Here is a 21,556-nt window from a genome sequence, read left to right on the forward strand (position 1 = left end):
CTCATACCTGTACCTGTTTTTTTATTATTTGTCCCCTGTAATTAGTTGGCTTTTCCAGTTTCTGTGGACCCTCCCCCAGGATGGGGGGTGGTCTTTTAGATGTGGGCGGGCTAACGCCCGCCCACCTCCTGGATGCCAAATAGTCCAAAGAGGCTGTATGAGAGGCAAGTACAAAAGTGGCAATGTCTACAGTAAGGATTAAATCCAGCAGCTTCCTGAGCCCTCTCTCCCCATCCTGTGAGGCTCCCCAAAGGGAAGGAGGTTACAATATTGCCCTATATCAGCTAGAAATGTACCCAAGATGCAAATCAGGGATTGAGTTCGGAGTCTGGCTCCCTTGTTCCCTGCAGTTATGGGCTGTTAAGACCTGGAGCTGTGACTCAGCCTGTTAGCCGCAGCATTTGTGCCAGATGTTGGACTCTGGGTCTCACCCACCCTTCCTAGCAAAGCAGAGGGCATTCACAGCCAGGATTTTTGCCTGGTGGCTTAGAGGGCCAGCCAGGCTAACAGCCAGGGCCCAGCTTAGACACCCACCCTCCCTCATTACCAGGTATTCGGGACCCGGGGAGGGAGGGCTGGGGCCAGGACAAAGGTACTGCACCCTCCAGAGCGGGGTGCCCAGGCACCAGGGTGATGGGCACCAGAGCTTGGCTCAGAGGGTGGAGGGGTGCACTGTGAGACCCCCAGGGCCGCCTGGGGGGGATCCAGCCCCAGGGCAGCGGGGGGACCTGGGCTGGAGTCAGCGCCTGCAGGGGGAGGGGCTGCCCCATCGCCCGCCCGCGGGCCGGGTTCCCGCTCTCACAACGAGGCCGGGAAAGGCTTAAATGCCAGCCCAGAGCCCTCCCCGCTCCCAGCCTTGCGTCCTCCACTATCCCAGCGCGCCCCGCGCCATGGCCTCCGCTCGCAGCTCCGCTCTCCCGGCCCATGATGCCGCGCGGCGGCGGCAGAGGCGCAAGATGGCGGCGGAGCGGCAGGTGGCCGGCAGCGGCGGCGGGCGCCGCGGGGGAGGCGGCGGCGGCGGCGGGGTCGGCCCGGAGGAGAACAAGGAGAATGAGAAGCCGGCGGGGCCGAAGGCGGGGGGCCTCGGGGACAGCCTGGGCCTGGAGAGTATCCTGCGGGCCGGCCGCGAGTGAGGACGTGTCAGTCAGGCCGCGGGGAGGCCCCCACGCGGTGTGAAACCGCCGGCAGGGCGAGCTCCCTGCGTGGCTCGGCGCGCCCCTCCGCCGCGGGCCCTGCGGTGCTCGGGGCGGGGAGAAGCAAAGGCGCGGGGCTTTGGCAGACATGCGGCGGAAAGGGGCTGCACGCAGCTTTGCTCCCGTTCGCTCTCGCCCCGCACTGGGTGCGGTAAGGGGCGGTTTTCTGTGCGGCCACTGACGTTACCTTCAGTGGGGGAGCAAAGCGGAGGCTGGATTTGACGCGTGTGGAGGGAAGCAGTTTTTTAAGTTTGCAGAGTAATAGAAGAATCTAACTTGACACGCGTGTAATCCAAGCCTGAAGCTGCCCGCCACCCAAAGACAAATCGGATCCTAGTTAGAATATTAGTCAGAATACCTAGTCAGGCATGGTACTTGGTCCTGCTGTGAAGGCAGGGGACTGGACTCGATGACCTTCCAAGGTCCCTTCCAGTTCTAGGAGATAGGCAATCTCCATTAATTAATTAATTTATTTTATTAGACCTCACGCTTGAGGTCACTTCTGTACTGCTTCATTGGCACTTGTTGGTACTCTAAGGTTCTCATTTCTGTTTTAACGGGCCCTGATCCTGGCCATTGCTGAGCTCTCATTCAGTTTATATTCTGTCATCCAGAATAGAATTATTTGTGAGATAATGTAAGGAGTAGTGTGAGATTTGTTGTGGTTTAGTACATGGCTAGCCAGTTGTAGGTGTCAGACACTGATAGGTAGTGCTGACGTGTTTTAACAATGTAAATTTGGCACAAGAAAATTTGATGTAAATGTCGATGTAGGGATGTGATAGTGTAAACATGTAAATGTTTAACCTTCGTGGTAACATGAGTCCTCCCCCTTCCCTGCGTGCTGTGAGGAAGCAGTGGGGGACGGAGGGGGGGGGCAGAGGCAGGCCACCGCTGGCTTTTAAGCAGGTTCCTGGTGAGGACTGGCTCCTAGGAAGCTGCTTGTCCCACCCATCACTGGCTCCCACAGAGCCGCCTCCCTCTCCCCGCATGTAAACATGTAATGGATGAAAATTTCAGTGGTTACACATTTACCAAAGAAAACACATTTTAGCATCCCTACTTTGACGCCCTTAGCCGCCTCTTGCAGACGCTGTGACAAATATCACTAATCCTCGTTAATGGAGAATTTCAGTCCAAATTTTATTTGATTGGAATACAGTCATGTGGCATGTTCATTTTGCTCAATACTAAATTTTGGTTTCTCCAAGAGAACTTGTTGTTACAGCCACAGAAGCAATAACAGTTTGTGTCATCCTGGTGTGATAAATATGTTTTGTGTAGTCTTTATGGAAGTTGCATGCTATTGAGCTGAAAGTCTTCTAGGGCAGTTGTAATCATTGGTAATCAACTGTAATGGAGTTACAATTAGAATCACAGTTTTAAATAAAATTATACATCAATATCATACTGTTCTCAGGGAAAAGTATTCTGCCCAGATGAATTGATTTAAATCACCAGAAAAAATCATTAATTTAAATTATCAAAAAATCCAAGACTGCATATAGTGCACCTGGCTAGCTCAGTCCGTAGAGCATCAGACTCTTAATTTTGAAGTAAGCCCCATTGAATTCACTGGCACTTCTGATTTTTGAAAAAACAAACATAGACTGGAATTTGCTTGGAAAAGCTGAGTTATGCTGAAATAAATTAGGGAATAGATTTATAGCATCACCATTATGGTCTGTGACAATGATGTGCCAAAATAAGGGGCATGAATTATGTATATAAAATAAGAAAATGACACTCATTGGCAACTGACTTTACGTTTCTTACTGTGGCTTTATGTATTGTATACTTGAGTGATAGATTCTAAACCTAGTTAAACAAGCCATAAAGATTAGCTAAAACTTTTTTTAGGAACATTCAGCACCGCAAAAGGCTTGGAAATGTACTTGTCAAATCACACTTATACTAAGAGGCATAGAGAGAGTTGAAGAATGCTGCATTGCAAAGTGAATTAGTTGTTACTAACCAGTTTATGCACTCAGCCATACCCACATCATTTTCTCCTAATGAGTAGTTTTTCTTACGATGTTTTATTCTTGGAACTAGGCCCTGCAAATCATCTTGTACTGCTTACACTTGACACATTTTCCTTTTTCACCCAGGGAAAGAATTTATTCAAAGTATTCCCCAGTAGTCTGTCTCTTATGCCCTGAAGCTATGACAGTTTTTCTGTGACAAAAGAGTGGGGGAATATAGGAAACTCTGTGTGTGCTAAATGTTTTCCCCCTTTTCTTTCCAGTCCGTGCCACTGTTCCTTTTTATGCGGTCTCCATCCGTTCCTATATATTTTCTCTGTCTCTAAGATAATATTTTGCCATGCTTGGCCAAAGCCCACCACCACGTGTAAACAGAACAAAAACAATCCTATACATCTTATCTTATTGCACATGTGTCTTCAGTCTGCTTAAAAACAGAAATTGAAAGCCCAAAACTTTCAAGAAGTAAGTGCTAATAGTTAGGCTGTACAGTCTAGAGTGCTTACTTCATTTTTGAGACTTTGTGTAGCATGTTTGTGATGAGATGTAACTTACTTTTAAATGAGAAAATTAGTATTTATTGATTAAAAAAATAAACAATTTTAAATTTAAAAAAATCCAATTTCTTAAAAATAATCTTTTCTGCCTCTTTGAATTTGTAAACAACATAGCACTTTAATGGGTTTTCAAATACATAGTAACCCACATAAAGTCAATTTTATTCACATTTGTGTTTTTTGTCCTACTGTAGAGAGTACAAGATGCTCACACTCCTCTATAAAACATAAAATTGCTTTGTCTAAATGAAGCCTCATACACATTGCGATGTGTCAACCTACAGCCTAACTAGAAGCTTGGGATTCTTTCCAATTTCTGTGAAAGGGTCAGTGTGGTAGTTTTTTATAGTTGACTTACCCATTAGTATGTTGACTTAAAACTGTAGGGTTTCTCTTGTGAGTAGTTTGAGAAAATAACTCAGCTGCACAGCTGTTGCAAAACTGAGTTTTATCTTGCAGTAGGAAGGAGTGCAAATTGAAATGAGGATGCAAGTCAGACTTAACTTCTAGCAATAGTGATATAATTTAGCATTTGTAAATAAAGTAGCAGACCCAATGTCACATCAGTGGTGGTAGACATGCCCAAATCAACAAAAGTTAGAGCTACTATGACAATAATGTATTGTATAATTAAACAATCTAAAATAGATTTTAAGAAAATTTAAGGTAAATATTTAGAATTGGGAAGACTCACTTTGCGGAGTGTATTATTAAGGGAGTAATTTGTTGTAAAGCTTGCCTGTGCTACATAAGAGAAGAATAGCAATTATAATACATTCAGCAAAGCTCCTCTAGCACCCTTTGCAAGAGAAATCAAACAAAATTCAGCAATGATTCTAGAATTAAAGTTTTGCTGGCATAGATATGTCAGTTATAGGAGTGTGTTGGGGGGAGTTGGCCACCTAGCTATGCCAACCAAACTATAGCGTAGACATTGTTGTATTGGCATAAATGTTTTCACAGGTATAGCTTCTTTCACTCACTGTATTGGAATACTGAAATAAATACTTTCGCATGGCTATAATTGCATCAATGCTAAGAAGGTTTTGTTGGTATCGCTATACAAGCGGACCTAAGTGTAGACTTGTCCATAATTTATATCTACAGTATTCTGAAAAATAATAAAATATTTAGTGAGAATCTCTACAGACTCATCAGCTCTTGGATTTCTCATTGAAAGTTTGCACTAATCTCTTCTGTGTGCATTTGACCAATATCTGTTTCAATGTTTGTGTAAGAAAAAATCCAGTACAGTTCTGTCCTCGCCATTAGTTTAGGATAGAATGGCATACCAAGAACAAACAGCATGCTGTAAAAAATGTTCCTTAATGTGATTTCCAGTCCTTCAGATTGTTAAGGAATCCCAACAGCAGCATGGTTTACGGCATGGAGACTTCCAGAGATACAGGTTAGTATGTTAGTAAATAACACCAAGGCATTTTATATGTAATAGTCAATATACGTATCTTGATCATTGTAAATCACCTAGTTTGCTGCCGCAGGTAATTACTTTGAAAACTGGTTGCCAAATAAGAGCCATTGGTAGGGGCCTTACTGTAAATCAAATTAATCCTTTTTGACTAATCAAATGATTAGAATACTGAAGTTAATTTGCTTGCTTTTTGTTCCCTCATTTTTGTTATTGATCACACATACATTATTAGTAGCCACTTGAGAGTGTATATGTTACTTATTAGAAATTATTTTGAACACAGTGAGAGCATCATTTTAGTTTGTTGAAATCAATGACCATAACATGCCTATTTTCCATATTGCTTTATTGCTATGTTTTCTCTTTTAACCATCTGCCACATATCAGGTTTAATGTTCCTGTCATGTTTCTTAAACTTGGCTCTATATTGTTTCTGGGAGTGCCTGTTTCTAAATCATACATTTTGTCCAGCATTGCTTTCTGATTATTCGGTAAAGGTTGACAATGGAAGAGGGATACATGAGAGCCAAGTCATATTCCTTGGAAGAACTGATTTTATTTTCTGATTATTTCCAGGGGTTATTGCTCACGCAGGCTAAGACGACTCCGAAAAACTCTTAACTTCAAGATGGGAAATCGACACAAGTTCACAGGGAAGAAAGTAACTGAAGAGATTCTCTCTGACAACAGGTATTCAGCATGGGGAGAATCTGGTGTTGGTTAGCTGTGTATTAGCAACTTGCTTCTGGAGATAATTATCTTCACATAGGTCACAAATGAAAACAATTTGGATGTTATCCTAGTTCACAGATCTGCACTTCTCTAAACCACTTTGGTGGAGGGGTTTTTATCTCCACAGTGATGAGTGTTGTCAAAACCTAAAATTCAGCAGAAGTCTTAATAGTCTGACCGAAGTTTCAGACTAGAATATGTAGAGATGCCTGCAACACACTGATACTGTGAGGTGAGAGGCCCTGGAGGTTTTTCGCCTTCCTCTGTAGCATGGGGCACAGATCACTTGCTGGAGGATTCTCTCCATCTTGGGGTCTCTAAACCATTTGAGGACTTCAGTATCTGAGGTATAGGTGAGAGGATTATTCCAGGAGTGGGTGGGTGAGATTCTGTGGCCTGCATTGTGCAAGGGGTCATACTAGATGATCATAATGGTCCCTTCTGACCTTAAAGTCTGAGTTCCTGCCTCACTGCCTGGCACTAGCTACTGTTGTCAGTGCTGGCTTCTTGAGCAGTACAGTTCAAATATTTTTAGGGGATGTGCTTAGTCCATTTAGTCAGCACTTCTTTAGAATAACCATCTGAATATAGACAGCTAAAGTGCTGTTACTAGCAGGATTGAGATTGGGTACATATCCATTATCTTTGGACCAAAATATCTGCCTTCAATTTGTACATGTGCTTTCAAAATTCACTAGAATGATTTTTCTGGTAGAACTGGAAGGCAGCCAGAGCGTTAGGCTCATTTCCCAGCTGCTAGAAACAGTTGTGTGTTTTCTCATTTTTCTTCTGTTTGTGAGGGGGATGAAAATAGGGAATTTTTTTAGCTCATGGGATTTCTTTCCACCTGGTTTGTGGCAATGTTTTATAATTCCTCTGGTTCCTTAACTGTTGAAAATGGTGGTTTTATTTTTAATTATGTACCTTGAAAAGCTCTAAGAGGCTATTGCTACTTTTAGTCTTCCTTCACAGGAATTTGTGATTCTACAAAGCAGAGACTTAATATCAAATGTTTTCTACAGCTTTAGTGTCCATGAAGAAATCTTTCAGTGGTTGCATCTCAGTAACAAGCAGCCACACAATAAATAAGAGAGTCAACAAGGCCCTATTGTATTGCTTAGCTTATGACTACCTATAGAAATAGAGGAATCTGTTGCCCAAAGCTATAATTTTATAAGACTTTCTGACTGAGGCTATGTCTACACTGCAGGTATTTGTGGCAGAGAATATGCTAATGAAGCGCACATTGTCATTTGCATATTCTCTGTAGATGCTTTTTGCGCAAGAGGTTTTTGCAAACAAGCAATGTAGATGGGTCCGTTTTGCACCAAAAACCCTCCTTTGAGGCATAAGGGATCTTGCACAAAAGGGGAATTTTGCATAAAAGGACTCGTCTTCACTGCTTGTTTTTGTGCAGAAACAATTGGCAGAGAATATGAAAATGACAGCACAACAAATGCTGATGAGCACTTCATTAACATACTTTCTGCCAACAAATACCTGCAGTGTAGACAAGCCTGAGTGATAGAAAGGAACCCAAAAAAGTATTGGAAAATTGACTCCTTTTATTCATAGCCTTCCTGTGTCCTGTAGGTACTTGCTGTTGATACTGATGGACGCGGAGAGAGCCTGGAGCTACGCCATGCAGCTTAAACAGGAAGCCAACACAGAACCCCGCAAGCGATTTCATTTACTTTCTCGCTTGCGCAAAGCTGTGAAACATGCTGAGGAACTGGAGCGCCTATGTGAAAGCAATCGAGTGGATGCCAAGACTAAGCTAGAAGCTCAGGTTACTACTTGACATTCAGTTTTGTGTTATAGCAGAAACAAAAAGGATAAACTAACTTTTTGTTTCTAGTTGAACAAAGACCCTTCTCTGTAAACTGACATGAAATTATCTGCTCTGACTTCAGATTAAGACTGTCCAGGATGATTTTAGTTTACTGGTGATTGAGCTCTACTGTATAGTTTGATTAGTTATCAGATGTGTTTTAGCAGTAGCTTTACAGTAATGCCTTGAAGCCTCAATAAGAATTAGGGTCCAACTGCACATATATTGTATAAACACAATGGGCCTTGCCTCAGAGTTTAGCTTAAGATTTAACAAAAGGATTTTTTTAATGGCAGGAATGTGGGGAGAGGATGAGGGTACAGCACTCCTAACTCACTTCAGAAAAGAAAACTGTGCTGCCATTTTGCTGAGTGCAGCATTCAGAAAACTCATAGCTTTGAGCAACATGTCTCACCAGATGTAAGCTCTACCAATTTTTTCAATTTCCTACAATTTATGGTTGAACCTCAGAGTTATGAACTGAACAGTCAACCACACACCTTATTTGAAACAGGGAGTATGCCATCAGGCAGCAGCAGGGACCAAAAACAAGTACAGTACTGTGTTAAACCATTTAAAAAAGAGAAAGCAGCATTTTTCTTCTGCTTAGTAAAGTTTCAAAGCTACATTAAGTCAATGTTCAGTTCTTCCAAACGTTTGCGACCAGAATGTGTTTTCAGTTATGAGCAACCTCCATTCCTGAGGTGTTCATAACTCTGAGGTTTTTCTGTATATCCAGAGTGATTGCCTACTGGCCAGTGGAGATTAGAAACAATCATTGCTTTGCGATACTAGTGCCCTATGAAGGGAGCTCTAATTAAAAAATCATTTTGTAGCTTTTGTTTTGTTGGGCTACAGAATCTTCTACCAACGTGTAGGTAATGACTGCAAGATAGAGCCACTAGCTTGTCTTCCTCTCACATCAGGAATTTGTAACTATCAATGGAAAAATGAACTAGTTAATTATAACTTGTGCTGTGTATGCATAAAATTAAAACTGTTTTTCATAGTTAACATTTATTACTTGGACTAGATTTTTATCTATAGTGGTATCAGTGTTAAACACACAGAATGGAACTATGCTTTCATAACAGTTAACTTGTCCACTCTTGCTCTGTCTGCAGGCATATATGGCTTACCTCACAGGAATGCTGCATTTTGAACACCAGGAGTGGAAAGCAGCTATGGAGGCTTTCAACAAATGCAAGTGAGTTTTTTGGTTTTGTTTTGTTTTCTTCCTTACCATCATTGTGAACTTGCACTTAATACAATTTGATACAAGACTAGATATAAGTCTAGGTGAGCTGCTTGTTAACTGCGATTGTTTAGCTTCTGCCAGAGTTCTGAAAAATCTTTGATCAGTTATATGCTAACCAATAGCATAATGGTAGAGAGCTGAGCTGTGGTGTTGAAATGACTTCTCACAGAGTAATGGTTTAGTCTTGAGCAGCCATCCTTTCTCTTACCAACCTCTTAGTACAGGCAGTCCCCGGGTTATGTACAAGATAGGGACTGTAGGTTTGTTCTTAAGTTGAATTTGTATGTAAGTCGGAACTGGTACATATTGTAGGGGAAACTCTAGCCAAACATTTCTCCAGAGCTCAGTTTTATTCTCCCACATGTCACTTCCCTCAGTCCTTTATTCTCAAGCTGAGATGTCTGCTGAGAAAAGCCACTCCGCGTCTCCCTGGTCTGCTGGGTGGGGCGCTAGCTTTGTGTCTCCCTGGTCTGATAGGGGGAAAAGCAGCTAGTGCGGGGTTGCCTCACCCCGTTTGTAAGTAGGGATCCGATGTAAGTCGGATCTATGTAACCCGGTGACTGCCTGTAGTCTAGTAAATGCCAGTGCTACAGTGTAAGTTTTCACTTTCCTGCTACAGGACCATATATGAAAAACTGGCCAGTGCTTTCACAGAGGAGCAGGCTGTGCTATATAATCAGCGTGTGGAAGAGATTTCACCCAACATTCGCTATTGTGCCTATAATATTGGTAAGTAAAATAAGGAAACGCTTCAGGTTAAGGATTGCTTTTGAGGCAAGAGTTTTGGAATGTTTATCTTATTTATATATTAGAATGAGTCCATTAGTAATGCTCTAAGCAAACCCTGCAGATGTATCTATATGACTGACAAGGCCTTTAAGTTCTGTACATGATTAACAAATTAGAATTTGCAACACTGGTTTTATGCAGTGCTGATAAATACATACTTGGGGCAAGAGCTATACTTTTTCCTTCTCGCCCCTCAGCACTAGTCTGTGTTCTAGAGACATAGATTAAAATTGTCTGAAGTGACAAATGAAACAAGTGTGGTCTCAGACCTAATCTGTCAATTCTGTTGCTCAGGTGACCAATCTGCTATCAGTGAGCTAATGCAGATGAGACTGAGATCTGGTGGCACAGAGGGTCTTCTTGCTGAAAAATTAGAGGTAATTTACTACAGGCTCCAAAATTTGTAACACGTGGTTTGGAACACAATTGAACATACATTCTTCTGCTTTGCTTTTTAAATTAAATATACATATATTGTACAACTGAAAGAGAGAAGCTGTATTACTTTATAGGGAGCAAGTCCTAGAAAGGAGTGGAACCATGAAATGTCCTCCAAGTTTTAAAGTAAATATAAGGGTAGTCATCTATTCAAAAATTGCATCCATTTAAGTTGTGAGCCACTCACCTTTGTTTGCACTTTTCAGTCACTGATCACCCAGACTCGAGCAAAGCAGGCAGCCACCATGAGTGAGGTGGAATGGAGGGGAAGAACTGTCCCAGTGAAGATAGATAAAGTGCGGATCTTTTTATTGGGGCTTGCAGATAATGAAGCAGCCATTGCTCAGGTAAGTAGGAAATCACTTCCAGGTGTTCTATGCCAATGTTCTAATATCACCTGCTTCTCTAATCTATGTGCTGCTATTCAATCTGAATAGACAAAAAAGGCTATGTAACTAGTCCTTTCACTGCACAAAACAAGTACTGTGCTAATCAGCACATCAGGAGTTGTCATGCTGTAGACCAGTGGTCCCCAACAGGGTGCCTGCGGGCGCCATGGTGCCCACCGAGGCATTTGTGTGCGCCTGCCGACAACCTGGGCTGGCCCTGGCGCACGGCGCACTGGAGGCGCCGGCCCCAGGTGCGCGACACGCACCGGCGCCTGGTGCGCGGCAGCCCCGGGGCACATGCGGGCGCACGGCGCCAGTGCCGGCCCCAGGCGTGGGGCTCGGGCAGTGGCGCCAGCCCCAGGCCCACAGCACAAGGTGCTCGGGCGGCCCCGGCACACGTGCCGGGTGCAAGGGCATCCCCGTTCCTGGCGTGCCCCAGGATGCGCGGCCCCACCTCCCAGGCGCCCGGTGCGTGAGTGGCCCCGCCCCCAGGTGCCCGGGAGCCTCTATAGGTTGGGGACCACTGCCGCAGACAATCTCTCAAGAAATGGAGAAGATTCACGATAAACATCTGGGGCCAAACTCATCCCTGGAGTTATATCAGGGTTGCATTTAGCCCCAAAAGTTTTACAACTGCCCAGATATTAGAAAATACTTGCGTTTGTGCACAACCAAGCTCAATTATTCTCACTGCAAGGTATTTTTAATAGAGTAGGCATACAGCTCAAATTTAGCATACAATTTTAAAAAAGCACAGATCTGGTTTAATTCTCTCCAACTTTATTTCTTACAGAATGGAGTCAAATGGGTGGAGGTAGAGAATGATAGGTGTGCTTGAAAGGAAACATAAGTCAAATGGAGTTTTGTTGTGAAGCCTATAGAAGTTTATTTGTATTGATCTCATCTGAAACTTTTTTATTTTTATGCAGTCATTTATTTCTAAATAAGTAATGCCAGGTCCCAGGAGTGGCAGATATTAGGTGGGGGAAGACAGTGCCTTCCCAAACTGCCAGCCTGGTCCCATCCATACTCCACCTCCAGAATGCTACTGTAGGTACACTAGGGGTGTAGTGTTGCCCTTAGTGCCCACTCTCTGGAGCTGGGGTGGGGGCGGGGGCCATGCACTGCCCACCCTCCCTGTGCTCGGGGACCCACCCTGCCTTTGGTGCTCCGGGTGAAGGGGCTTGGCTTCATTTAGGTGACAGGGTCTGGGACAGAAGGGGCAAGGCTGCAGGCTTGCCTCCCCCAGGTCTGCCTTCATCCACTGACCATGCCAGGGTCTTCCCTATTGATAAACAAAACACGCAACCACGTAGGGCACCAAATTGCCCCAAATTTCATGGTGCCCTATACAGTCTCGTGCTGCATATGGGCTCTGGCTGTCCTCCCAGGGCTCAGCACCCAGCTCCCACTCATCAGGCAGAGGCAAGTGTCCCTCCCAAGCTGGATGACTGAGGGGATGCCCAGCGCGGAATAGGGTGGTACCAGTGTTGGGCTTCATAGGGCACCGGCAACAGTAGGGTTGGCCCTGAGTAATGCTTAAATTCAAGTTGTGGATTAAATTGATCATCTCACGAAAAAGAGGAAAACTCCCTTCAAGCAATATAGTTGTATGACCAGTAGGTGGTGGTGCAGGTTAGTTTTGTGTTCAACTTTCTACCACTTTCCTTTTGGTTGTTAGGGAGTCTTTTGGCTAGCTACTTGATTCTTTGGATAGCTTCCTTTTACAAGAGTGGCAGACTGGAATGCTGAATTTCATTTAATCTTCTTCTTCAAATAGTTATTGACAATTTATAATGGGTTTCTGGAAGACAATGATCCTAGCCAGGGCCGCATTGTGACTTTCGTGGGCCCTAGGCACTTTTGCCTTCGTGGGCCCCTTCCTCCATTAAAAAAAAAATATTAAAAATTATATTTTATGACTGCATTGGTATAAAGACGATTATAATCCAGGCTGGATTATATTTGTCGTTATACCAACGCAGTTGAAGTATGTATCTTGCTTATTGCGAGAAGTAAACTGCGCTGAGGCTAAGTGGGCCTCCTATCTGCCATCATTCAGTTGGCGCCTATGGCCGAGGCCATATTGGCCGTACAGTTTACAGTCACTAAGCTTCTTCTGATTTAAAAAAAAATTAAAACATTTTCATGGGCCCCTAAAAGTATTGTGGGGCCCTAGGCACTGTGCCTACTGTGCCTAATGGATAAGTCGGCCATGATCCTAGCTGTTATAAATACAGAGAGGAATGGTCTCCAGACTTTCAAAGTTCTAATATTTTGATTCTGCTAATAGGGGCCACTGTCTGAGATTAGTCAGTTGTCCTGTTTGTAGAGTAGAACCTCAGTTAGAGTCAACCACACACCGCATTTGGAACTGGAAATATACAATCAGTTAGCAGCAAAGACCTAAAAAAGCAAATCTGGTACAGTACTATTAAACTACTAATAAATTACAGTTAAAATTGACCCGATAAAGAAACTGTTTCTGTACTTTTCATTTAAATTAAGACAGTTATTAAAAGCAGCATTTTTCTTCATTAGTAAAGCTTCAAAGCTGTGTTAGTCAATGTTCAGCTTTTCTTTTGAAAGAACAATGTTTTGTTCTGAGTTACAAACAACCTCGATTCCTGAGGTGTTCATAACTGAGGTTCTGCTGTATTGTTGAATGCGTTTGTTAAACCTAATAACCTGGACAGTCTTTGTGCAAAGGTTAAACAATCTGAAAAGCAGTTTTTGTATTTACTGAGCGTGTCTGACAGGACTGCTGTTCCAGAGCAAGAAAATGTAACAAGCTATATTGGGATAATGCTATTTTTTTTGCCCCTTTTCAAAACCCTTCGTTGCCATTTAAATTAGGGATGTTAAATTTAGTTTAATCAGCTAATCGACTAGTCAATGGAATTTCCATCGATTAGTCGATCAGTGGGGTTAGCTGCCGGCCCTGGGAGCTAACCCACTATGGCTCTGCCTTTTAAATGTATTTAAGAGCCGGCAGGGCAGCATTTGAAAGGGGCTACACTAAGCCCGGGGTCAGCTGAGGACACCAGCTGATCCCGGGCTCCCACAGCGCTGTCTCTTTGAAATGCCACCATAGAGTTTCAATGGGGCAGTACACGCAATTAATTGCAATTAAATTCTTTTAATCGCTTGACAGCCCTAGTTTAAATACATCTCTCCTTTTCCTGGAATCTGTGTATGCCAGCATTGGGGAAACAGCCCCTTAAGTATGTCAGACATGCAAACATGAGTGGTTGTTCTATAGTATAGTTTTGCTGTTTAGAAACAGTTGGAGCACATACATACAGTTAGGTGATTGTGGTCAAAACATTTTAATAGCAGTAACTTGGGGAGAAGTTTGAAAAGACTTAGTTAAGGAAGGATTAACCAACTCTTCCATAGCACCAGCCCCAGTAATAGGAAAGTGTGTCTTTGAGGTATTTATTTTTATGCCTCTTCTATGTTGTATTTAGGCAGAAGGAGAGGAAACAAAGGAACGTCTGTTTGAGTCTTTACTCAGTGAATGTCGAGATGCCATTCAGGCTGTTCGGGAAGAGCTAAAACCAGACCAGGTAAACACCAAACATCTGAGCGCTTCCAAAATTAGAGGGATAGCATTTAACCTTGTAGGGTCTCTTGTAAAGTTAAACCCACAGCTATTGTAGCCATAGTTACTCTTGGATCCATCAATAACAAGGTGTGCTGCTGAGTGGCCACAGTTTCTCTTCATAATTGAACTCTACATGATCATTTTCTTTGCCATTCATCCATTGCTTTTTTTTTTTTTTCATTAGAAGATTGTTGCCAGATGTCTGTCAAAATTTGGACTGTTGGGTTTTTTTCTCCATTTACCAGTTTAAGTAAATCACACAGAACTTTGTTCCAATTTCTGCAGAAGCAGCGGGATCATTCTCTGGAAATAGATTCTGGGAAGGTATCCAATATCCAATATCTTCACAGGTAAGAGAGTCTGCATTCTTAGGACAGTGTTGTATTCCCGTGTGAATTACAAGAATCTCATCTTAATCCTCTTTTGTATTGAGCCACCTCAGTCTTAAATCATTTCAGACCTAGTGGATCAGATAGAATCTGTTTTTTCCCCACATTCATTCTTGGGAACATTGGACCCAATGTCCCATCTTCACATCTTCCCCTTCCCCTGAGAACTTGCTCTACCTGGAAGTTTGTAGCTAGCTAGTAATAGAACCTCTGTCCAAGAATTGCTGTGAATGATTTCCAACAATTTCAAAGCTTGTAAATGGTACTTTCTAGTTACCTGACCTACATCAAGCTATCAACAGCCATCAAACGCAATGAGAGCATGGCAAAAGCTTTGCAGAAGGCATTGCTGCAGGAGCATCAGTCAGAGGATGATGGCAAGCGTACAGCACGACCTCAGGACCTCATTCGCTTGTATGACATCATTTTGCAGGTAATGCCAGGGCAGAAAAAGTGCAGTGTGCCAAAAGAATCAAACAAACCAGAAAAGGGAAGCTACAGTCAGGGTTAATATGATTTACTAAACTTTCTGTGGTATCCGGTAAGCACTTAAGAAATTTTAAAAAGTGGATTAAACAATCTGAAAATGCTGATTTGACAAGAAGCTTTTTGAATTTCATGGTCCAATGCAAATGTTCTCAAACTTCCATGTGTCACCATGATTCTGGTGCACTTCCAACTGCTAGATTAAATTGACAACTAAAAGTAACATTAAAAATTTCCCTAATGTTACTACTTGGAAGCAATTACTGTAGTTACCATATGGATGATCGATTGGTCTGGCTAGTTTAATGGAAAGGGAGATATTGCATGAAAGAAACTAATAATGTGGCTCTTACTATGAAAGTTTGAGAGGGTGCTGTCCTAGTGCATTTTTTGTCAGGAAGTCTTATATTCTGCCCGAAGGGTAAATCTACTCATTGCTCTGACTCACTATAAAAGGGTAGCTGTCTTCATTCAGACACCAGGAGAAAGTATTTGTTTGGGTTTGACACATTCCAGGTCTTCTATATTTTTTACAGAATCTGGTGGAACTGCCACAACTTCCTGGTCTAGAAGAGGACAAGAACTTCCAGAAGGAGATAGGACTGAAGACACTGGTGTACAAAGCTTATAGGTACCAAGGCTGTTTTCTGTAGCTGGTAATAAGCAACAGAATTCTCTAGGGCTAACCAGGGATGAACTTTGGGAAAACACATAATATTCCAGTGCACTGTGCAAGACTGGATGGGGGAAAGGAGTACTCTCGCTCATGACATGAGTGGGCCTGCCAAGCGCAAGCTGAAGAACTTCAGCCCGATCCAGGTGTATAGCTCAGTATTGGGGCAACCTGTTTAAAACTACATACAAGAATGTGCAAGAAATATGTTCAAGGCAAAGCAGTTAATCATTGTGAGTGTTAACTTTGCTCCTCGTCCTGCCAGGTGTTTCTTCATTGCCCAGTCCTATGTCCTGGTGAAAAAGTGGAGTGAAGCCCTTGTTTTATATGACAGAGTTTTGAAATATGCCAGTGAAGTTCAGGCCCAGGCAGGTGCTTATAAGAACAGCTTGAAGGTATGAGCCAAACCCTTCCACACTTGAGTTCAGTTAACTAAACAATAGGGCACTGTATTTCAAATATGATCTTTAAATGGTGGGAAGAATATTGCCTTGAGCTCTTGTAACACTCTTGCTTGCTACAGGCTTCATGATGAAATGGGTTAGTGAGAGAATGGCTCTCTCCGTTCTGCCCTATATGATTGGGGGTGAAGCAGGGGGACCTATATTTCTGCAGCAAAGGTATCCTAATGGTCATTAACATTTATTGATATGTAAAGGTAGGAATCAGCTGCTGCTTATACAGCTCCTCACCAGAATAACAAGGTGCCTACCTTTATAGTTTTATAACAGATTTTTAGATATTTTCATGTCCATCATGTGTCTGGGTTTTACTTGTGATAAGAGTTATGTGGTACCATAAAGCCCATTATAAATGTTCATCTTTCCTCTGAGAAGTGTTTGGCATTGATGGCTTTAGCTCTAAAATTCCTAGTTTGTCAGAGTTAGTCCTGATTTTAAACATTTTGTCCCATTTATTGTTAAAATTTTGGTTTGATGCAATTGTTTAAGTCTCAAAGATATTCTTAAATCTAGGAGTTGCCTGATGTCCAGGAACTGATCACTCAGGTGAATGCAGAGAAATACTCCCTGCAGGCAGCTGCTATATTAGGTGAGTTATGCAATCCTGCAGGAGAACTGGCTTCCCTCAAATTCAATCACTTACATATTTATTACTCCAGTCACTTGGGCTTTTTCATCTGTAAAAGCTTCATTACTAAAGTTGCTTACCACATGTTTTTGATGTATAGTGTGTTTGAAAAGCTGTTCCTTTCTAATTCCAGCCTCTTCTATGACCTCTGCTTGTACCGTTAGGGCTGCCACTAGCAGACAGAGCCTTCCCAGCTTATTATGTAATCAGATTTGAGAGATCTGCTGAAGGACTCTTACCCTTTGCCATCTTGCAAAGAATGCTTTTAATAGCACTTCTCACCTGTCACCAAAGATAAACAGCATAGTGTACGGCACCTTGTATCAGAGTAGGGAATGCATTGTAAGTTGTGATTCTCCGTTCTTACTGGATCTGGCTTAACCAATTGACATTAGGGATGGTTCATTGGAAGAGGAAAATTCTAATTTTATTTTGACACAGTTGTACTGAGTCATCATTCAGTGACAGTTGAATTGGAGAATTTGTGGTCTATACCAGGTTCTCTTCCTCTTTGGCATACAAAAATTGCTGATAGAAGAACCAAGGAAGTATGGGTGAAAGGTTTTTTTTTTTTTTTTTTTTTTTTTTTTTTTTTTTTCTTCCTTGTCCTAACATTGTGGACTTGCTACATACCTTTGGGTTTTTTGCCCCCACCCACTCTCCATATAGTTATAACTTTCCATACAGTACTGTGCCGGTGCTGAGACTGGGGGATAGTTTCTGTGCCCCTTCAAAAATAGGAAAATAAATACCCTCTCTTGTTTTGCAAGCTAGGCAAATTGTCTGTTAGAGTACTCAGTCTTCCATATGTAGAAAAGCATGAGACCCTGGGTGACTTCTGAAGACCTTTTATGAGTTTTGACACTACTAATCTGTCTTCTGTCTGTATATTCATATGGCACTTCTGTGTCTCTTTCAGATACAAATGACACATACGAGGCTGAGTCTCCATCCCAGGTTAAGGATGGCAAGGTAAGTCACTGCTTTGCACACTAGGGTGAAAAGGAGATTTCATCAGCCTTAGAGAGTTTTCTACAAGAGACTAATTTTCTAGTAAATGGGAAGAGCAAAGCTTAACTTTAACCTCAGTAATCGACATGTCTGTTTGACAATGTCTCGTTTAAATGGTAACTCACCTAAGGTATGTACACTTCGGTAAGATTAGTATGCTCAGAATGAGTTGTGCAATATGGTCTGTTTTAGGTACAGAATGCCCTAGGCTGATTGTCTTTCCCACAGTAATTGAGGTGGGGATGGAAAAGGGTTCTTTGTCCCCTCAAAGTAGCAGCTGCAGGACTGCAGCTGGCTTGGGTAGGGATATTGACTGCCACTGCAGCATCTTATCTGGGGTCTACATTTTTGGGTTTAAACTGCAGTGCCTGGTCCATGGGAATGTTGCCTCTAGTCTGCAGTGCTTTTTCTCAATTAGCTGTGGTAGTGATGAATGAGTATCAGAATGTCACCAGTGCTGAACCCTTTCCAAGGAGTCAAGACACAGTATTTGTCAATTTCAACTCCAGTTGGCTCAAGGTTACTGCTCACCCTGAGTGTCTAGATGACCATCGAGCCAGCCATAATATGTCATCAGCTTGTTTAATATTGGTGTCTGGCTCTCTTTTCAGCCACTCTCTGAACGGTTTGAGACATTCTGCCTGGATCCCTCTCTTGTCGGCAAGCAAGCCAGCCTGGTGTATTTCCCTCCTGGGTTCCAGCCAATCCCATGCAAACCCTTGTTCTTCGACCTGGCCCTCAATCATGTTGCTTTCCCACCTCTGGAGGACAAGGTGGAGCAAAAAGCGAAGAGTGGCCTTACAGGATATATCAAGGGCATCTTTGGATTCAGAAGTTAACCAGTGGCCTTCAAAGAAAGGGAGGTTTTATTTTGATGGTGGAAGAGCTCCAACAGGGTCCAGAACACAAATATCTGCATCTGAAACCTGATAAGGGGAGACTTACCATCTTCTTCCCTGTATTGTGTATGTGCCTGTGCACTTGAGTTCTTTCTCAATGTATTAGAGGGAAACAGAATTCCACACATGTACTATGTAACTGTGTTAACACCTGGAGCAGAGAAATTCCATTGTCCTCTGAAAAGCTGGAGTTTGCTTTTTGACCAGTACCCCATTCAGAGTCAACACACAGCGGACCAGGCTTAGACAACTTGATGTTCATCCATGATTGAATTATAATTTGATGACCTAATCAGATCATTTGTTAGGGGTGGGAGAAAGCAGGCAGGAGTTGAGGAACCAGAATTCACAAAAGGGGCTGCCTAAGCAAAGGGAGTGAAACACTATCTAGGAGGACTGGATTCCAGCTGCGATGTATTGCTTTCCACTCCCTGACTTGAAAATATATATAGTTATGTAAAGAGAAATCTGTCTTTATTTTTTACAAATTTGCATTGAGAAATGAGAGCTAATACTCTTGTGCTAAGAGCAGAAGTGGTAAATACTTTAACAGATTTTAATGGTTACCCATTCTGTGGTGAATTTACATGTTGCAGCATCTGTGACTCCTTTCTCACTTAAGACACTCTATTAAATGCCTAACTACAACATAGACCCATTCAGAAAAGGCTGCTCATGGTAACCTACCTGCTCATGGGTGATTTTAAAAGGAGTTCATAAACTGAAAGTCAGTTTATCCTACATGCTCTTTTCCTTTGTTTTCAGGCAAGCCTGATTAAGAAGTGATCCTTGTCTGGAGTTCATCTTCTCTTGCTTATTTCTCACCTTCAGTCTTCTGACTTTGCTACTGCATCTGATTGCTAAGGAAATAATTTAAGATGAGGAATAAGTAACAGGAGCCTGGTGGATTCTTAAGTAATAAGATCTGATCTTAGATTGCTTTTTTGTAAGAGTGCCCATGGTGATGGACTGTTTTGAAATGCAGGTAATTTCATATCACTGCAAAAAAAAAAAAAGGCAATTGTTCCTAAATAAAATTTAGAAGCTTTCCATGAGATGTGTGGGACGGGGTCTTTCCTGGGGTGTACTGTAGTCGGCTGCTGAGGTGTAGCACTTTGATAGCTTACAGGCTGTTTTGGCTTTCATACTGCCTCTCACTGCTGCAATGAGGGCTTGATAGTCCACAGGCTGGAAACAGAAGGAAAAACCAGCTTCTGCAGATGTGGATTGTGCAGTGTTGGAAATATTCCATAAAAGATGTTTGTATTTGTGAAATTGGAGAGCAATATGGAATTAATATCAGGTTTTCCAGTCTTTTTTTTAAACATAATGTATATTTGGGATCTCAAGTTGATCTGATTCATTGATTCTTGAAGTATGATAACTTCTTTCAGCACGACTCCTATACATAAAGGTCAAACGGGGTGGGAGAGGGAGGGATAAAGAAACGTATTTCTCTGTATATTTTACAACATTTAAATCAAGTGAGTTTCCTGATATTCTGAATTTTCTTTAGTCTCTTCTTGGAAGGGGGATTTTATACAAGAAAATAATCTTAAGATGAAGAAGAAAAGCTTGATGTTAAAGAATATTTTTTAATTTATCAAATGATGAATTTCAAACAGTTGTGATCCTGGAACATGCTGATTTGTCAGTTCTCCATCAAGCCTGTCTAATTTAAAATGAGACCTTGTCATGTGATATACTGACCCAGCTCATTTCTGGCTACTTTCCTTATGGTGTTTTCTTTGACTGTACTTTGCTCTGAGCTTCTGTCTCCCCCTTTTTCAGATTTTACATTAAATCAATTTGATAATTATTTTACTGTTTTGAATGCAAACGAGACTTTGTGTTTGTTCACCTTTTCCTACCCCAAGCATATGGGTGTCTGGACTCATTCCAGTGAAACTTGCGTTGAATCCAGTTTCTGATTGGTTGTTGTTTCAAATCGTTAAGTGTTATCCTCTTTATGTTAAATATCCTGTGATACATAACTGCTTAGTTTGGACACATAAGAAACCCTAAAATAATAAAGTCTTATTCCTGATTTGAGGTGTGTAATTTATATAAAGCGGAGGAAACACTGAGCATTCTTTACCTAAAGAGTTTTCAGAAGATCCATCTTGCCCTGTCATCTCTGAGGCTGTTCTATCCTTTGTCCTCAATTGAAGTGTCATGAATAATCAGTGGAGACAAATGAGTGCCATTATCTGATATAACTTTGTTCTTTTCCTCCTTTAATACAGACATGTTAAAGGGGAGGGGGGAAATATATCCTAGATTTATTAGTAGTGTGTTTGTATTTTGAGTGACATGGAAGGAACTGATGAAGCACTAGGAAAATATCCAAAGATAGTAAAAATATGTACTGCTTTCGCTTGAATAGCTATTAACTGCTGTCAAGATGAAAATCAGATTGTGTTAAATTTATTGGAGTTTCTAGCACAAAGGCTGTATTTGGAACTGCTGCCTTAAGTCTGACAGCATTGATTAAGAACTAGTGTAGCAGTCTTTTCATAGATGATCTGATCCATCTGCTGATAAAATTTGCAAAGGCTCAAAATCCTCAAGAATTAATCAAATTGAGTGGGTTGGTCAGCTGTGTGATCCATTGCCAAACCTTCAAAATGTTTGCACATCCAGAGGCAAGAAAACTGAGGTCTGATATGTGAACCTGGCATGTGTGAACCTTTCCTTCAGCTCCTGTGATAAGAGCAAAGCTTAATGTTTTACAAACTAGCTGCTTGCCCTGGTGGTGAACTTGTTCTTCACTCAAAACACATCTGTTTGTTGAATTG

At 42.1% G+C, this 21,556-nt stretch overlaps 1 protein-coding gene across 1 annotated transcript; it reads left to right on the forward strand.

The window, feature by feature from the left end:
• The first annotated feature begins 884 nt into the window (after positions 1-884).
• SRP68 (signal recognition particle 68) lies at positions 885-20,805 on the forward strand. Its single transcript, XM_006136457.3, has 16 exons — positions 885-1,107; positions 5,077-5,143; positions 5,744-5,857; positions 7,493-7,688; positions 8,855-8,937; positions 9,608-9,717; positions 10,072-10,154; positions 10,422-10,562; positions 14,075-14,173; positions 14,497-14,561; positions 14,874-15,033; positions 15,623-15,717; positions 16,025-16,154; positions 16,734-16,809; positions 17,768-17,820; positions 18,471-20,805. Exons 1-16 carry the CDS (start codon positions 891-893, stop codon positions 18,696-18,698), a joined length of 1,917 nt encoding a protein of 638 aa, XP_006136519.2. The 5' UTR covers positions 885-890; the 3' UTR covers positions 18,699-20,805.
• The last annotated feature ends 751 nt before the right edge of the window (positions 20,806-21,556 follow it).

Source organism: Pelodiscus sinensis, chromosome 20, assembly GCF_049634645.1.
Source record: "Pelodiscus sinensis isolate JC-2024 chromosome 20, ASM4963464v1, whole genome shotgun sequence".
NCBI classification, from domain to species: domain Eukaryota; kingdom Metazoa; phylum Chordata; order Testudines; family Trionychidae; genus Pelodiscus; species Pelodiscus sinensis.